The 14,694-nt window shown below is 38.4% G+C and overlaps 2 protein-coding genes across 3 annotated transcripts; both read right to left on the reverse strand.

Moving 5' to 3' along the window:
• Positions 1–6: 6 nt before the first annotated feature.
• On the reverse strand, positions 7–6,029 carry LOC125195966 (putative pectinesterase 55). Its single transcript, XM_048094281.1, has 7 exons — positions 6,018–6,029; positions 5,205–5,382; positions 2,747–2,882; positions 1,806–1,962; positions 1,530–1,742; positions 502–746; positions 7–169 (listed from the first exon to the last, which is right to left on the reverse strand). The coding sequence occupies exons 1-7, from the start codon at positions 6,027–6,029 to the stop codon at positions 7–9; spliced, it is 1,104 nt and encodes a 367-aa protein (XP_047950238.1).
• LOC125195974 (pentatricopeptide repeat-containing protein At5g06540-like) lies at positions 4,648–8,012 on the reverse strand. Of its 2 annotated transcripts, none has more exons than XM_089063681.1 (2): positions 6,018–8,012; positions 4,648–5,368 (listed from the first exon to the last, which is right to left on the reverse strand). In XM_089063681.1, the coding sequence occupies exon 1, from the start codon at positions 8,004–8,006 to the stop codon at positions 6,498–6,500; it is 1,509 nt and encodes a 502-aa protein (XP_088919807.1). In that variant the 5' UTR covers positions 8,007–8,012; the 3' UTR covers positions 4,648–5,368; positions 6,018–6,497. The 2 variants fall into 2 exon arrangements, with proteins under 2 accessions (XP_088919807.1, XP_047950249.1); XM_048094292.2 differs by having other exon boundaries at positions 4,648–5,398.
• Between the last annotated feature and the right edge of the window lie 6,682 nt (positions 8,013–14,694).

Raw genomic sequence — 14,694 nt, forward strand, 5'->3', positions numbered from 1 at the left:
AATCAGTTAATAAGAAGGTAGTTTGGACAGCCATCCTTCATTATCAATGTAAGAAATGCTTGTTAGATATTGCAACTCCCCTTGGCCTAATGTTTTCTCCCACTTCACTCGGCTCGACTTGTCCGAACCTAATCCACGGCATTGTTCCTCAACGAAGGTTAACTTATATCTGCATCACATACAACAATAATGGAATTGAAAAAATGTCACATATTTCATACAAAATGCACGAACATGAAATCAATAGTGAGCAAAAATTCAACCAAGGAGAAAGAAGGCACACCAGCAACACCGTTAGCAAAACAAAGAAATGATATAGCAAAACAGAGCACACCTTAACTCAACAAAGCCACGACATACAGCAAGTACAAAAGCAACAAAGCCGAAACCAAAAAACAATATGTATATATAATTGTGTATTTGAAGAGTTAGCATGTTCAACATCGTTATTTTGAATATCTAGGAATTTTGAATGATAGGAAATTGAGGAAAAGTACTTACACATCATTATTCCAAGAATCCCATCCTTGAGGAAGGATGATATCTGAGAGATACGAGTAGTAGAATATGACTCTGGAATAAGGCCTCCAAGCTCTCCCAAGATACACCTTGGCATTTCCAATCACATTGCAATATTTGAAAACAAAACCAGTATTATCATTTGGATTTTCTCTTCCTTGAGCAGTGATGTAACCTACAAAGTTGTCATCTAGCTGTGAATCAGGATCCACTGATATGGTGCAGTCCTACAGCAATGGGAAACATATCATTAACTAGTCCTACTAGTGTATAATGTTTGGATATAATTTTCTAACAAATTTGACAATAGAAAAAAAAAAGAAATTGGAAGGGGCATTCTTTATGCTAATTTGTTAGACATGTTAAGATAACACACGATAGTTAAAGAGAGATGAACTTTAAGATGAGAATCAAGATAAAAATTATGAGATGTTAAGCCATCCTTTTCGGCTAATGAATTAACTAGACAAGTGAATTAATTTATTACCGGCTTTGGTAGGCTGCAATGGGCCTAAGAGCCAAACATGGGCCATATAGATAAACCATCTTATCTACCAAACACTTCAATAAACCCAGATAACTCATACTCCCTCTGTCCCGTTAGAAATGAAATGTTTCCTTTTTAGTTTGTCCCATTAAAAATGAAACATTTCATAAAATGAAAACATCTTTATCTCTACTTTTTCATCTCTCTTATTTTACTCTATCTTCATTAACTCACAAAACAATACTACATAAAAACCCGTGCCGATTCCCAAATGTTGCATATTTAATGGGACAGAGGGAGTACATTTTGAGTTATCTAAGCTACCAAACAAGCACACTATTGGTATATATGATCTCTAACAATTTGGTCTTTAGTAGGTTCAATCTAGTAAAGAATGAAGATAATTTTTAACAAATTCGACAATTTAGAAAAGTAAAATCATCATGCATGTATATACTTCATTAAAGAAAAAAAACTCAATCAAGCAAAAAATTAAATAAAAATTTAGAATTTGGTTTGGTACCTCATATAAAGATCGTCCATTCCCAAATATAAAATCAACACCTCCGGTGATGTTGCATCTCTTGAAATAATGCCGGCCATCGTAATCGTACAATGTATCTTGAAACCCTGAAAAACTACAATCATAAAAAGCCGATTTGTCGCCGGCGATCCTCGCCGCCAACGCTATCTTCGCCGGATTCCCGCCCTTTCTCAATGGACAATCGTAGGAGTTCTGTTGAATAGAATAGTCATTCACTAGTAACAAATTTGAAATAAATTAAATTCCTATTCTTACCACAAAATTGATACCCGTTACAAGAATATTATCAGCCAAGGAATCAAAAGTTGCAGAATCGAATATAGAGTCGATTGCACCCCAAACAATTGAAGTTTTTCCATATTCTCCTTTTAGATGAATAAATGGCTTGTCTGAAGGGATTGTCACCTTCTCACTGCACACATAACACACACTTACACACAATGAATTTTATTGGAGAATAGAGAAATGCTTGGTAAACCTTGCTTGATATTCTACGTGTTTTTAGTAATACAGTGATTTTAATTAGTTCTAATTTCTTGATATATATACATATGCATTGGCGAACACACGTGGTGATAACGAGGGGCTTAAGCCCTTATCAAGCTCATTTTTTTACTAGCATTACATTGTTAAATTTCCAGTATTTTATGTGAATTGTCGTGCAAAAATGTATCATCAAAAGAATATATATGAAAATTATTTTCAAAACTTTAAAATCAAAATTCAGAATATATATGTAGGCCCTACCAGAAACAAATTTCTGCGTCCATTGCATATTGCATATGGAGATACGATTGTAACTATTGGTGGACAAAATTACAATTTTATTTTCGTCCTACCGAAAATGATAACTTTTCTTTTTAGTCTGTCTCAATCAAGATGATTCATTCCTAAAAATAGATGCCCATTTATCTATACTTTTCTCTCTCTTTTACCTTACTCTTTCCACTTAATACTAAAATTGCATATAATCCCATGACACACAAGGAAGGGGTCATCTTTCTTGGGACGGAGAGAGTACTAATTCGATGGACGGAATTATATTTTCGAATATCAAAGCCTAGCTCTATCCCTAGCACCAATATAACACATTAACCTAAACAAGAAACCATGGAATAAAAGATGAAAAATCATTAAAAGGAGAAGAACACAAATACAATTAATAATTAAAAACGCAAATTGAGAAAAGAAAGTACTTGTAAATCCCAGCCTTGATATCGATGACGATCCAATTATTATTGTTTGATGGCACAGAATCAATGGCTGCTTGAACAGTAGAGAAGCTCCATGGCACATACACTATTTTGGCAGCTTCTAATTCACTTGTAAAACCTAAAGAAAATGCCAAAACAATAAATACCAATATATTTTGCAGAGGAGTCGCCATTTTACTTTAAATATTGGCGAGAAAAATTTGAAGGTTATTGCCAAGTATAAATGAGAATATTGATCCTATTATATATCCGTTTCTTTTCCCTTTTGGTAATGAATCCATTTCTTATTTCAGCTACCCTTACATTTCGTAATTTAATTATGGCTTATATTTTGTTAAAAAGGAAAAGATAATGAAACTTCGTTATTCTACGTGCAAATGCAGCAAATCTTCAATATTAGGTTGGTTTATTTACTTTGGACCTTAAAAATTTAACATTGTTTAAGCAAATTATTATGGTATAAAAAATTAACATCAATAAATTTGAAGATTTTTTACCTAGATTGGCGTAGTTTGGTCAATTTTAGCGTTAGGACCGATATGTTAAAAAATTACATATAAAATATAATTAAAATGTATATTTTTCCAGGTAAATTATATTTCCTGATTTACTTGATGATATTTTTTGAGGGAACTTGATTATATTATTACCGTCAAGAATAGGTAAATTCCAATTCCTAATACTAAACTAGGGGTAGCAAATCATGCAGATTGGGTCGTTATCGGGTCAACCTACTATCGACCCAACCCAATAAGGCATAACCCGAACTGTTAAGAAAACTCTAAACTCGAACACTAACCCAACCTGCTACCTTCAAACCCGAACACGACCCGCATCTGACACGAACCCGTTAATGACACCATATAATTTGGGTTGACAGGACACGATAACGACCCGAATCTGATATTACACCATTACGACTTGATATTACACGATTAAATCTAATATTACACTATTAAACCTTATTTTTCAACATAATTTACACAATTAAAATCTATTTTGTACGATTAAAATCTGATTTGTAAGAAACTAACAAATTAAAGTAAAATATATTTTTATAAATAATAATATTATTTCTTAATGGGTAAGTCGACCCAACCCTCATCCAACCCGAACCAAACCCGGAATTATCACGTTCTTAACGGGTCAACCCAATAAGGCTTTACCCAACCCAATAATTTCGTGTGGATTCGTGTTGGATTATCGTATCATGTCAAAAATTGCAGCCCTATATTAAACCTTACTAAAACAACTATACCATATATCTTACTGAAAATTCAATATGAAAAAAAATCAACCGAAATTTTCGGTAGATTAAAGGCTTAATACACGTCATTATTAAAGGAAAATGAATTTTAGACATAATATATATGACGTAATACCCGTTTGGTAGTTATGTTAGGAGTAATACTTTCCTAGGTCTAGTTGCTGTTCGGTATATAAATTAAAATATGTATTTAGCATGTGTTAGTTTTCGGGCCAGCCCCATTTTTTATGTTTGATGTTTAAATTAACCCACCAAGTGGGTGGGTTAATTAATCTATATTAAAATTTCTATTAGGTTCCGTTTAGGAAACGGAATTGGAATTGAATTGGAATTGAATTGGAATTGAAATTCTATGGAATTGAATTGGAAAGAATTGAATTATATTCCAAATCCTTTGTTTGGTATAGTTATAGAATTGACACGGAATTGTATTATAATTCCAAATCCTTTGTTTGGTAACTCAAAACAAAGGAATTGGAATTGAACTAGAATTCAATTTAAAATTCAATTTTTTTAAAATAAACTTTTTAGAATAGTTACTTTTTAATAAATAACATATTTTTACTTTTTTTTCATATTCTAAAATTCAAAAGTTTTTATTATATAAGTAAAAAAATAACTAAGCAATGATAATTAATTTCTATTATCAACAATGAAAATCATGTCAATATTGCATCTCTAAGCAGTCTAAACAGAAATCACATGTAGAAATAACAGCAGCAGCACTAGCAAAGCAATTCAAGGAATGGAGTTTCTCCATCTTCTAGTAGTTGGCAGTTGGGATCCTTTGTCATTGCCGTCTGCCATCTTCGTAAGCTTTTGTTGAATTTTGTCCATCCGGATGTTCATGCCGACGTCTGCTTGGGCTTGGTCAGCTTGTTGAAGTCACGTTGCAATGTCTCCATGTCGTTCTGAAGCTCCAAATACTTGGTCTTGACAGTCTCCAGCTTGAACTTGAGAGTGTTGATGTCCTTCTTTGCCGTTGTCTATCCTTCTTGAAATGATTGAGGAGTTCCCTCCAAAAATGTCTTCCGGTTTGGCACCATGGGCTGGTACAGTGACTCCCCACCCTCTTTCATGGAAACCGGATTGCTTATCTTAAACTGCTCAGAGAAGAGGACCTGCACCACCACTCTCAGAGAGAGACCCTCACTCTGTGCAGTGTGCGCATACACTCATCAACGAACAACTTCTGGCACTCCATCACGCAGCACGGCCTCTTCCTCTCGTGCTCTATCAGCACAAACCAACTTCCATTATTCCATAACTTACTCCTCCTAACATGATTACTACCAAGAACCTCTTCAAGATGATCCACCAGTGGCACTAGTTCTTTGCTGCACGCCGCAAGCTATCATTCAGCGAAACTATAGAAACACATTTATAAGAAAACAACATTATCATTCATTGAAAACCAAATTATACAAGTACTACTATATACAACAAACAAATAGTACCATTGGGATGCTTAAAAATTAACCAGAAATGAGGATCAGATTAGAATACCATATAAGATCAGAATCGATAAACCCAATCTCTGAGAAAGATCCAACACAAATCACAGACAAAAAAAAAACAGTGTACTGACAACATCTAACTTCGAAATTGAAGTTCCGTAGACCGGATGAATTTACGAAAACTTTAAGATCACAAACGAACAAAAATTAACCAAAATGAAGTGCGGATGGACGATAGTAAGCACTAACCACAACAATGGCAGCAGAAAAAGGAAGGAAAAGCACTTAATAAACGCACAAATTCAAGATAGACAACCAATGCACGAAAAAAATCTAGGGAAACAAGGGTTGGCATTTAGCAACAATTAATCTTAATCGAAGCAAGAATCGGAGGATGAGCAAGTAAAATTAATTCGTAACAACAAAATTTCAAATAAACTCAAACAAAAAATTAAGAACTTCACCGTGGCTTTCCATCACATACGAAACAAAACTAATCAAATTGATGATAAGGAATTTGATTCTTCACCTGATTATCCATCAATCGATCACACAGATGAAGCGGCTAGGGCACGGCACGGCGCAATTGCAGAGAGAAAGAGCTAGGGCACGCGAAGAGCCGGAGAGAGGAAAAAGACGCGAGGAGAGAGAAACGAAAAAGTGCTGCATATTTCAGTTTTTATATGACCCGTTTCTATTTTGACCCATTAGGGTCCGCGTTTTTTTAATTCCAACCCGTTTTTACATGGAATTTATGGAATTGGAATTAGAATTCTTTTGTGATTTCATGGAATTAGAATTGTGGAATTGGAAGAATTCAATTCCAAATCCAAACATTTTTGTGGTGCCAAACATTGGATTTGGAATTGAAGGCTCCAATTCCAATTCCACACATCCAATTCCATGTTCCCAAACACACCCTTAAAAACAATTTCAAAATCAGAGAAAGATTTATGTTACTGATTAAAAAAAATCTCTACTGACATTAGTATTTTACTACAATTACATTTTAAGAGGTTGAAAACATAGCAGAGGTATCTCCAGTACCAAACTCCAACACCACACCATCCAATTCAACCAAGCTACATCCACCAATCTTCTTCACCTTTCTCTCCGCCATATCCTTCCTCACTCTCTCCACATCTTCCCATTTATTCAAAGATGCATATATATTCGAAACAAGAACACCAGTCCCGCTCTGCTCACTCAGCCCATCAACAACCAACGCCTTCTCCAAACTCGAACCACCATGAACCCTCCACGCGTTCACTAGCGCTCCTACCATGCACACGTCCCCCTCGCTCCACACATCCGCCACCACCTTCTCCGCCTCATCCACCATCCCCGCTCGTCCCAAAAGATCCACCAAACAGCCGTAATGCTTCTGCCTCGCCTCGATCCCGTACACATCTTTCATTCTCTTGAAAATCCTCAACCCTTCTTCCACCAAACCAGCTCTGCTGCACGCACACAGCACGCATACGAACGTCACTTCATTTGGACGATGTCCCTCGTCCTCCATTCTTCTGAACACCTCCAGAGCATCGTTGCTTTCCCCGTGATCAGCCAATCCAGAGATCAAAGAGGTATAAGCAAATACGTCTCGGTATGGAATCTTGTCGAAGACATCACGAGCCATGCCGATACATCCACATTTTGCGTACATATCGACTAGTGCTGTCCCCAACACTCCATCCAACTCCATGTCTCTCCTATCGATGTACGCGTGAATCCACACGCCCTGCGCCAGTGCACCGAGATACGAGCAGGCCGAGAGCGCTCCGACTATCGCAGAATAATTAGGCTGTGTTCCGGAAATCAGCATTGCACTGAAAGTTTGCAAGGACTCCACAAACATCCCCATTTGTGCATACCCATTTATCATGGAGCTCCAAGAAGCCGCATTTCTGTGAGGCATTTCATCGAACAGCTCCCGCGCGTGCCTGAGCTCACCCCTCTTTAGATAGCCATTGATGAGCGCAGTCCAAGTGATTACATCCCGATCAGGACTTTCATCAAACACCTTCCGCGCAAATTCAATGGACTCAGAGCTAGCGTAGCAATGCACCAACCCGTTTTGCACGTAATCGTGACGCTCCCAGCCCAATTTTATCACTAAGGTGTGGCACATCAACGCCGGAACAACGTCGGAAAACTGAGCGCAGGCACGGAAAATAAAGGAGAATGTGTAATTATCGGGTGAGAAGCCGTGATGGATCATGTGTTTGAAGAGGAGGAACGCGTTTCCTGGGGGGTGATTTTGGGATGAAGCGCTGATGGCAGTGTTCCACCCGGATGCGGAGAGATGAGGAGAGACGCGCAACAGGGCCACCGCATGAGAGAAATCGAGAATCGCGAAACGAGCAATGAGTTTTCTGAAGAAAGAGGAGCAGCGGATTGCGCCGGTGACGGTTAAATTGGAGTGGATTTGCTTGAGTTGAGGAATTGAGCATTGGTGATACAAGACTAAGAGGGCTCGCTGAATTGATTTCAAATCGTGGGAGAAATATTTGGACATCAGCACAACTAAACTGAATTTGAGAAACATATGCTCTCTTTAATATTCCCTCCGTAAGAAAAAATTGTGTTAAGTGAGTTAAGTAAAGAAAGAATAAAGTGAAAAATGAAAAAGGTAGAGAGATAAAGAGAGAAAAAAGGTAAGAGAGAGTAAAGTAGGTGTGGAAAAATATATTACTTTTACTATAAAGGGAAATGACTCTATTACTATAGAACGTACCAAAATGACAAAATGACTCTATTGCTATGGAATTGAGGGAGTAGTATATTAAAATTATTTAAAAGTTATATTTAATTTTTTTATTTCGTATTTAATATTAAAGCTATATAATTTTAAATAAGGGACAATTTGTGAGGGAGAATGAGCGCCAGTCAGGTCAACAATTTTTTTTTTTTTTTTTTATATAAAATTCTGTCTACTCTCCTTTAGCGCAATATAGATCTTAGATTCACAGTACGTTAATATTTACCTTTTCAACGAGAATTATGCTCCCTACGCCTTTTTTCTAAAAAAATTGAGATTACATTGTTGATCATTTATGTCAAATTTTCGACGTCCACTCCAAGAATTTTCTCAAATCTTCCTCGTCAAGAATTAGTTAGTCAAATTTGCACTAGCTCTGGTTTTGAAATTCACATATATAAACGAGTAAAGGCCACATGACTTGTTTTTCTTTATTGGATCAAGAAATTACAGACATTAGTTTTTTTTGTTTAAGTTACTAATACTGCTCTATCTCTTGATTTGATATCATGCAGTTATGGAAGAAGATGCTCATGTAATTACTTTAGCCTTTCATTTCTTCTTTATTAATTGTACAACTTTTTATATTTTTTTATGTAGATTATTCCCTCCGTTCCGGCTAAGATGACACATTCCTTAGCCGGCACGGGATTTTAGGAGTAATTGGTTAATGTGTTTAATTGGAGAGAGAAAAGGTGGGTGGAAGTATTAAAATAGAGAGAGAAAGAAAGGTGAATATTTTAATAGGGGTGAGAAAAAGTGGTTGAGTGTATTAATTGGAGAGAGAAAGTTTCCAAAAAAGGAAATGTGTCATCTTAGTTGGGACAAACTAAAAAGGAAAACGTGTCATCTTAAGCGGGACGGAGGGAGTATATTTTATAGAATGTTATTATCTCAATGCATTCTGAGAAACTAAGTTGCACAATTTATTTACCTACAAAGAATGATGAAGCGGATATCAACTCTTTTAGGGAAAATACGAACGATGATCTATATATCCCTCAAGTTGCAAATGATCGAAAGCCGGCAATTGTAATGAGATTTGCAACCGTAGATGATGCGTTTGCATTCTACAATCAGTATATACGGGATGCTGGTTTTAGCGCAAGATCATGTAGTAGCAAAAAGAACAAGAAAAACAATGAGCTTGTTTGGAAACAATTTGTATTCTTCAAAGTTGGTCAAACTGATAAGAATCGTTCAAAAAAAAGAGCAATGAGTGGCGTCATGATCAATTCAAGAGCTCGTGGTGAAGTTAGAACTGATTGTTTGGGAAAAATTTCAATTATCAAGCAACAAACTGGACCTTTGACATATAGTCATTTGAACTTTCTATGTTTCTTGCGTTTCAAATATAATTTGTTTGGCAATTGTTTAATACTCCTTCTGTCAATAGTAGATGTCACACTTTCCCTTTTTGTTTGTCCCATAAAAGATGTCACATTTTTATTTTTGGAAAAAGTTCTCTCTCACATTAATATAAAAATTATATTTTCTCTCTCTATTTAACACACAAAACAAAACCTCCTAAAATCTCGTGTCGTCCCACAAGTGTGACATCTTTTATGGGACGAAGGGAGTAGTAATTTTTTTGAGGTATTTTAATCAATCTTTGATATCTTATATTGTTGCTATGTTATTTGCTTGCATTTCTTTGGATAAACCGTGAAGAATGTGATAAAAAAAATTGATTAGCATGCTTTTACTTCATTAGTGTGATGGATAAAGGATACTGATTAGTGTTCTTTTACTTCGTATTGATATTTGAAAAACATTCATCATGGAAAACTTTCTTCTTCATTCTTTCAATACTATAATATCTCCTTAGTAACTCTTCCTGATTGCTTGAGAAATTAAAGAGAAACTCTCCATAAAATAGGCACTCTAGAGAGTTTGATGCTAAATTTTCATGGGTATCAGTTTGCTGGTAACTTTTCAAATATGTACAATCCTTGAATCCTAATGTAATGTCTGGGCATCCTTATTTTAAGTTTCTGCATTCTTTTTGTCCATCATTATGAATTGAGTTGAATTCTTAACTAAGCAGTAAACATAGTACAGTCATACATCACTGAAAAGAGCGTAAGAGCGAGACGTGTAGGGCAAAAATAAAATCGGACTTCTCAGATCCAGAGAATCCGATAGATCACAGGGCCTAGGAACTCAAGGAACCCTCGAAACCTTGGTCGTTGGTGCACACAATCTTACCCCTTGCTTTTTCAAAACCCTCAACCCGCTATGCTAAAAAGATTAGTACAAGGAAGTAGGGATCGAATCCCACAGAGATGGAGGCGTAAGTAAACATGTAAGGAGACCTGGACACTGTTTTTGGCTGCTGCCACGCATTTTTGGGGTTGAGATTTAACTACTCCCTCCGCTCCGCTTAAGATGACACGTTTTCCTTTTTAGTTTGTCCCAACTAAGATGACACATTTCCTTTTTTGGTAACTTTCTCTCTCCAATTACTACACTCAACCACTTTTTCTCACTCCTATTAAAATATTCATCTTTCTTTATCTCTCTACTTTAATACTTACTCTCATCTTCTCTCTCTCCAATTAAACACTTTAACTAATAACTCCTAAAATCCCGTGCCGACTAAGCAATGTGTCATCTTAGCCGGGACGGAGGGAGTACTAGACTGGGGAAACAAAATGCTCTATCCTAACAGCTAGATATAGGCAGGAATAACGGAACATGCATGACGAAAACAAGACGTACTCAAATTTACCAGAGTGGAAACAATACTAGACTTGGTAAACGACTTCCTAAAACTAACCTAGACAGAGGAAGGATAAATCGTGGGGACCATTTCCCAAAATTAGCAAAGTACGAACGAAAAGCTGCAGATCAACTAACTAAAGGCTTAAATAACAATGACTTCATCTTCTCAAAAACCTTGATCACGAAATGCAGAGGAAATACAGAGCAAAACACGAAATGAAAACAGAGCAAGCTAAATCAAACTGATTACTCCAATTAACTGCTGAAACTCAAGCAGATCTACTATCTCTAGACGAGGTGAAAGCGAAAACAGAAATTAAACATCAAACCATGCAAACATGAACAGATCTAAACTCTGGACGCTTCATCCACTCCGGATCCAAGGCATCCACAACATACCACAGCAAATTCCATCTCCGATCACCCAGATTCAACCAGATTTATGTTGGTACACACAGTAAAAACTATAAAAAAAGAACATCAAGTTTGAGTATACACATAAATTTCTCACACTTAGACCAAGAATTGGGCTAAGTGGGAGAAAGCGAAAATATAATGGAAAAACAGCATGCTCAACCTAAACAAAAACTTCTCACACTTAGACCAAGGATTGGGCTAAGTGGGAGAATGCACACAACAACAACTAAAACATTCTCAGCACAAATAAAACACAGTAATACAAAAGAAAGAAAATAAAATAAAATAAAAAACTGAATTGTAAAATTTACTTGGTCAACGGGGGTATCAATTCTGTGTCTGGCCCCCTTGGGAGCTAGACCTGGATGGTACGTTGGGGCGGTTCAACTTCAACTTCTTTTTAGCCGGCAACGCTGGCGCTTCTTCTTCAGCTATCATGGTTTGTTTGCACAGGGGTTTCTTCGCAGAGACTAACGCAAGGGACGGCGATGCAAGAGGGGCTACCAAGGGCTTAGACTGGGTCTGGGAAACCTTCTCCTCCAGCCATTCTGCCATCCTTTTCATTAATTTGACCGTGTCGGTCATCCTTTCGTTCCGAGCTGACGATCTCTCGGCCAGGACATCGATACTTACTCTGATAGCCTGCAACTCCCTTTTATCCCCGCCTAATTCTTCACACATCACGGCGACCTCCTTCCTTAGTTCCTCCACATCGGCACTCACCACCTCTTCCTCTGGTTTCCGCTTCACCTTATCCACAGCTGCTCCCACGTTGTAGAAGCACACCTCATTCCCTTCCATGTATAGGAGCCCCTTATTAAAGAAATATTCCAGACTGAACAGCTCTGGGGGCTCGCACATCGTCACACTGGGCTCTGCCTTCCCAATTTTCATCACAAAGTTCCGCTCAATATAGGTGCCCATGAGATGGCAGGTATACATATGGCGGGAAGGGTTGGCTGTCATTTGGTGGCAGGCTTAGGCCAACCAATAGCCAAGGTGGACTTTGATGCGCTTCGACATGCACCATGTGAAATACAGCTCGGTGGTGGTGAGGCTTGAACTGGTCGTGCCCATCAAGTTGTAACCAATGAATTCTTGCGCAAACCGGAGGAGGTGATCTGTAATATGGATTCCATTCAACACACTGGTCTTCAAGGTTCCGCTCCTGGCGTGTGTGACAGACTCCCATGCAGTCTGCGGTGCGAATTCGGCCGTGTTTGATACGCTCGGATTTTGCACTATTTTAAGGCCATTATTTGGTCCATTTTTTTATGTCAAAGTCACTCTACATGTCCATTATTTGCGTATTTTGTCTATTTTGGTATTTTGACGTGTTTTGTGAGAAATGTGCATAATTGAGCCAAAAAAGGGAGCCAAAACGCAAAGTCTGGAAATCTGGAGTCAGACGGCGACCGCCGACCGCCGCAGAGGTGTGCGGCAACCGCCGGCGCCCGGCGGGCAGAGCAATGCAGCAGTCCGCCTCAGAAAAATACGCTTGGAAGAGAAGTCTCGCTCGGCGACCGCCGGAAGTCATGCGGCAGTCCGCCACCGGAGAAACAGACTCTCTGGACTCCAACGCGGCGACCGCCGGCCAAGGTGGGCGGCCCGCTGGAGAAAGGCGGCGAATCCGAGATGCCCTAGATTTGCTCCAAGATTTGCCATATTATGAAGATCTTTTCCTTCTACAACAAGGACTGGCTTTCCCCTATAAATAAGACCTCAAGCTTCATGAAAAAGAGTGAGCTTCTACTTGTAAAATAATTCATAGAGATCAAAAGCTAGAGTATTTCACTTGTGCAAGGAGTTAGAGAAGGATTTCAAGAACATCAAGAACGACAAGGATTCAACCTACGGGTTTTATTTGCTTTAGTTTTATGTTCCAATTGTTTTCCCTTCAATCTATGTGTTTAGCTTATTTCATCATGTGTAACTAAACTCATAGGATTCTAGGGATGTGTTAGTAACGACTTTGGTTATACAACTCCAATTTTCTATTTAATATTCGTTTTGTTTTTACTTAGTTTCTTCCCTAAGTTAATCTTGATACTTCATGATTGAGTGACACAGTCGTGTATGATTTAATATAACTTGCTTCATAACTGTGAGAGAGTTCTAGCGAGTTAGATCCACTTAGTAGACGCTACAGTTAGCTTCCCTTAAAACGGCACTGTTAATTGAGAGTGAGGACTTTTCAACAGTCATAGGAGCTATTTGGAGTTACGTGTTAGGATTGACAACCCTATTCTTGTAATCAACGTTTGCATCGCATGAGCATAAGCTAGGTGACTCGTCCTATCAAAGTAATAACTGTGCTAGGGTATTGTAGTTCACAATTTGTATAACCATAACTGTGAACGCACATCCCTGGGATTCCCTTATCTCTATCGATTGTCTCTGTGTTTTATTCGCATTTAGTTGTTAATTGCTTTCTATTATTTTATGTTTTCAAAGTTTTCCAAAACCTTATGTTCTTCCAGATAGTAATTGAGTCTTAGTAAAGGATAGACACTTTGTGTTTGCCTTCCCCGTGTTCGATATCCCGGTACTGACCTTTAGCTATACTATATATACTCTGTATACTTGCAGGTATTTTTAGTGCTAATAAATAGTGCATCAGTGTTCCTTGGTGGGCCAAACATCCTGTCATCCCATATACCCTCTTCGTCCTCTGCAGTAGTAAACGATCCCAGGCGGAGAGACCATTCTCGGACACTCATCAAATGCTCGATATTGAATAGGCAGAAGGAAATCGAATCGGCTTCTTGGTCGGTGGTTGCCTTGAAGCGGAACGTGGAGAAGAATTCCCTTGTCGTGACCACATGTACCTCGTGCTCGCTGTGTTTAAGTAACCACTCGAAACCGATGTCCTTGATATGGCCGAGGAACTCTTCCTCTGACTCAATTTGCCTTAAAGACTCTGGATCATAACGCTTGCCAGATTTAGCCAACTTCCCAACCGCGCTCCTTTTCTTGTAAGTCTGTGCTCTCCTGGCGTCGTCAAACTTAGCCATGGATCCCAACAGTTTCTTGGTGACCCAGACTTCGATCCGCTTGTAATTGGGGACTTCTTCTTCCTCCGACTCCTCCTCTGATTCACTTTCTGCATTTGAATGACCGGGTCCAGGAGTTTTAGATGGTGCACGGGGCGGCGTCACTGCTTCCCTGACGGAAGAGATTCTCTGCGACTTCCTTACCCGAGGAGTGGCCACCTTCTTGCCCTTTCTCTTACGCTCCATTGCCATGCGGCGCTCCTCCGCAGTATCTACCTCCTCTTCTGACCCAGGCATTTCCCCTTCCTGTA

This window comes from Salvia hispanica, chromosome 2 (genome assembly GCF_029641045.1).
Source record: "Salvia hispanica isolate PSC_SH4W2 chromosome 2, Shi_PSC_v1, whole genome shotgun sequence".
Lineage (NCBI taxonomy): Eukaryota > Viridiplantae > Streptophyta > Magnoliopsida > Lamiales > Lamiaceae > Salvia > Salvia hispanica.

Excerpts from the sequence above, each read along its gene's own strand:
- LOC125195966 (XM_048094281.1), bottom strand. Across the intron at positions 1,963-2,746 it reads ATCAAGGCTGGGATTTACAA|TGAGAAGGTGACAATCCCTT; the intron begins GTACTTTCTTTT and ends TTATGTGTGCAG. Across the intron at positions 170-501 it reads GATTCTTGGAATAATGATGT|ATATAAGTTAACCTTCGTTG; the intron begins GTAAGTACTTTT and ends TATGTGATGCAG.
- LOC125195974 (XM_089063681.1), bottom strand. The coding sequence starts at position 8,006 with ATGTCCAAATATTTCTCCCACGATTTGAAATCAATTCAGCGAGCCCTC.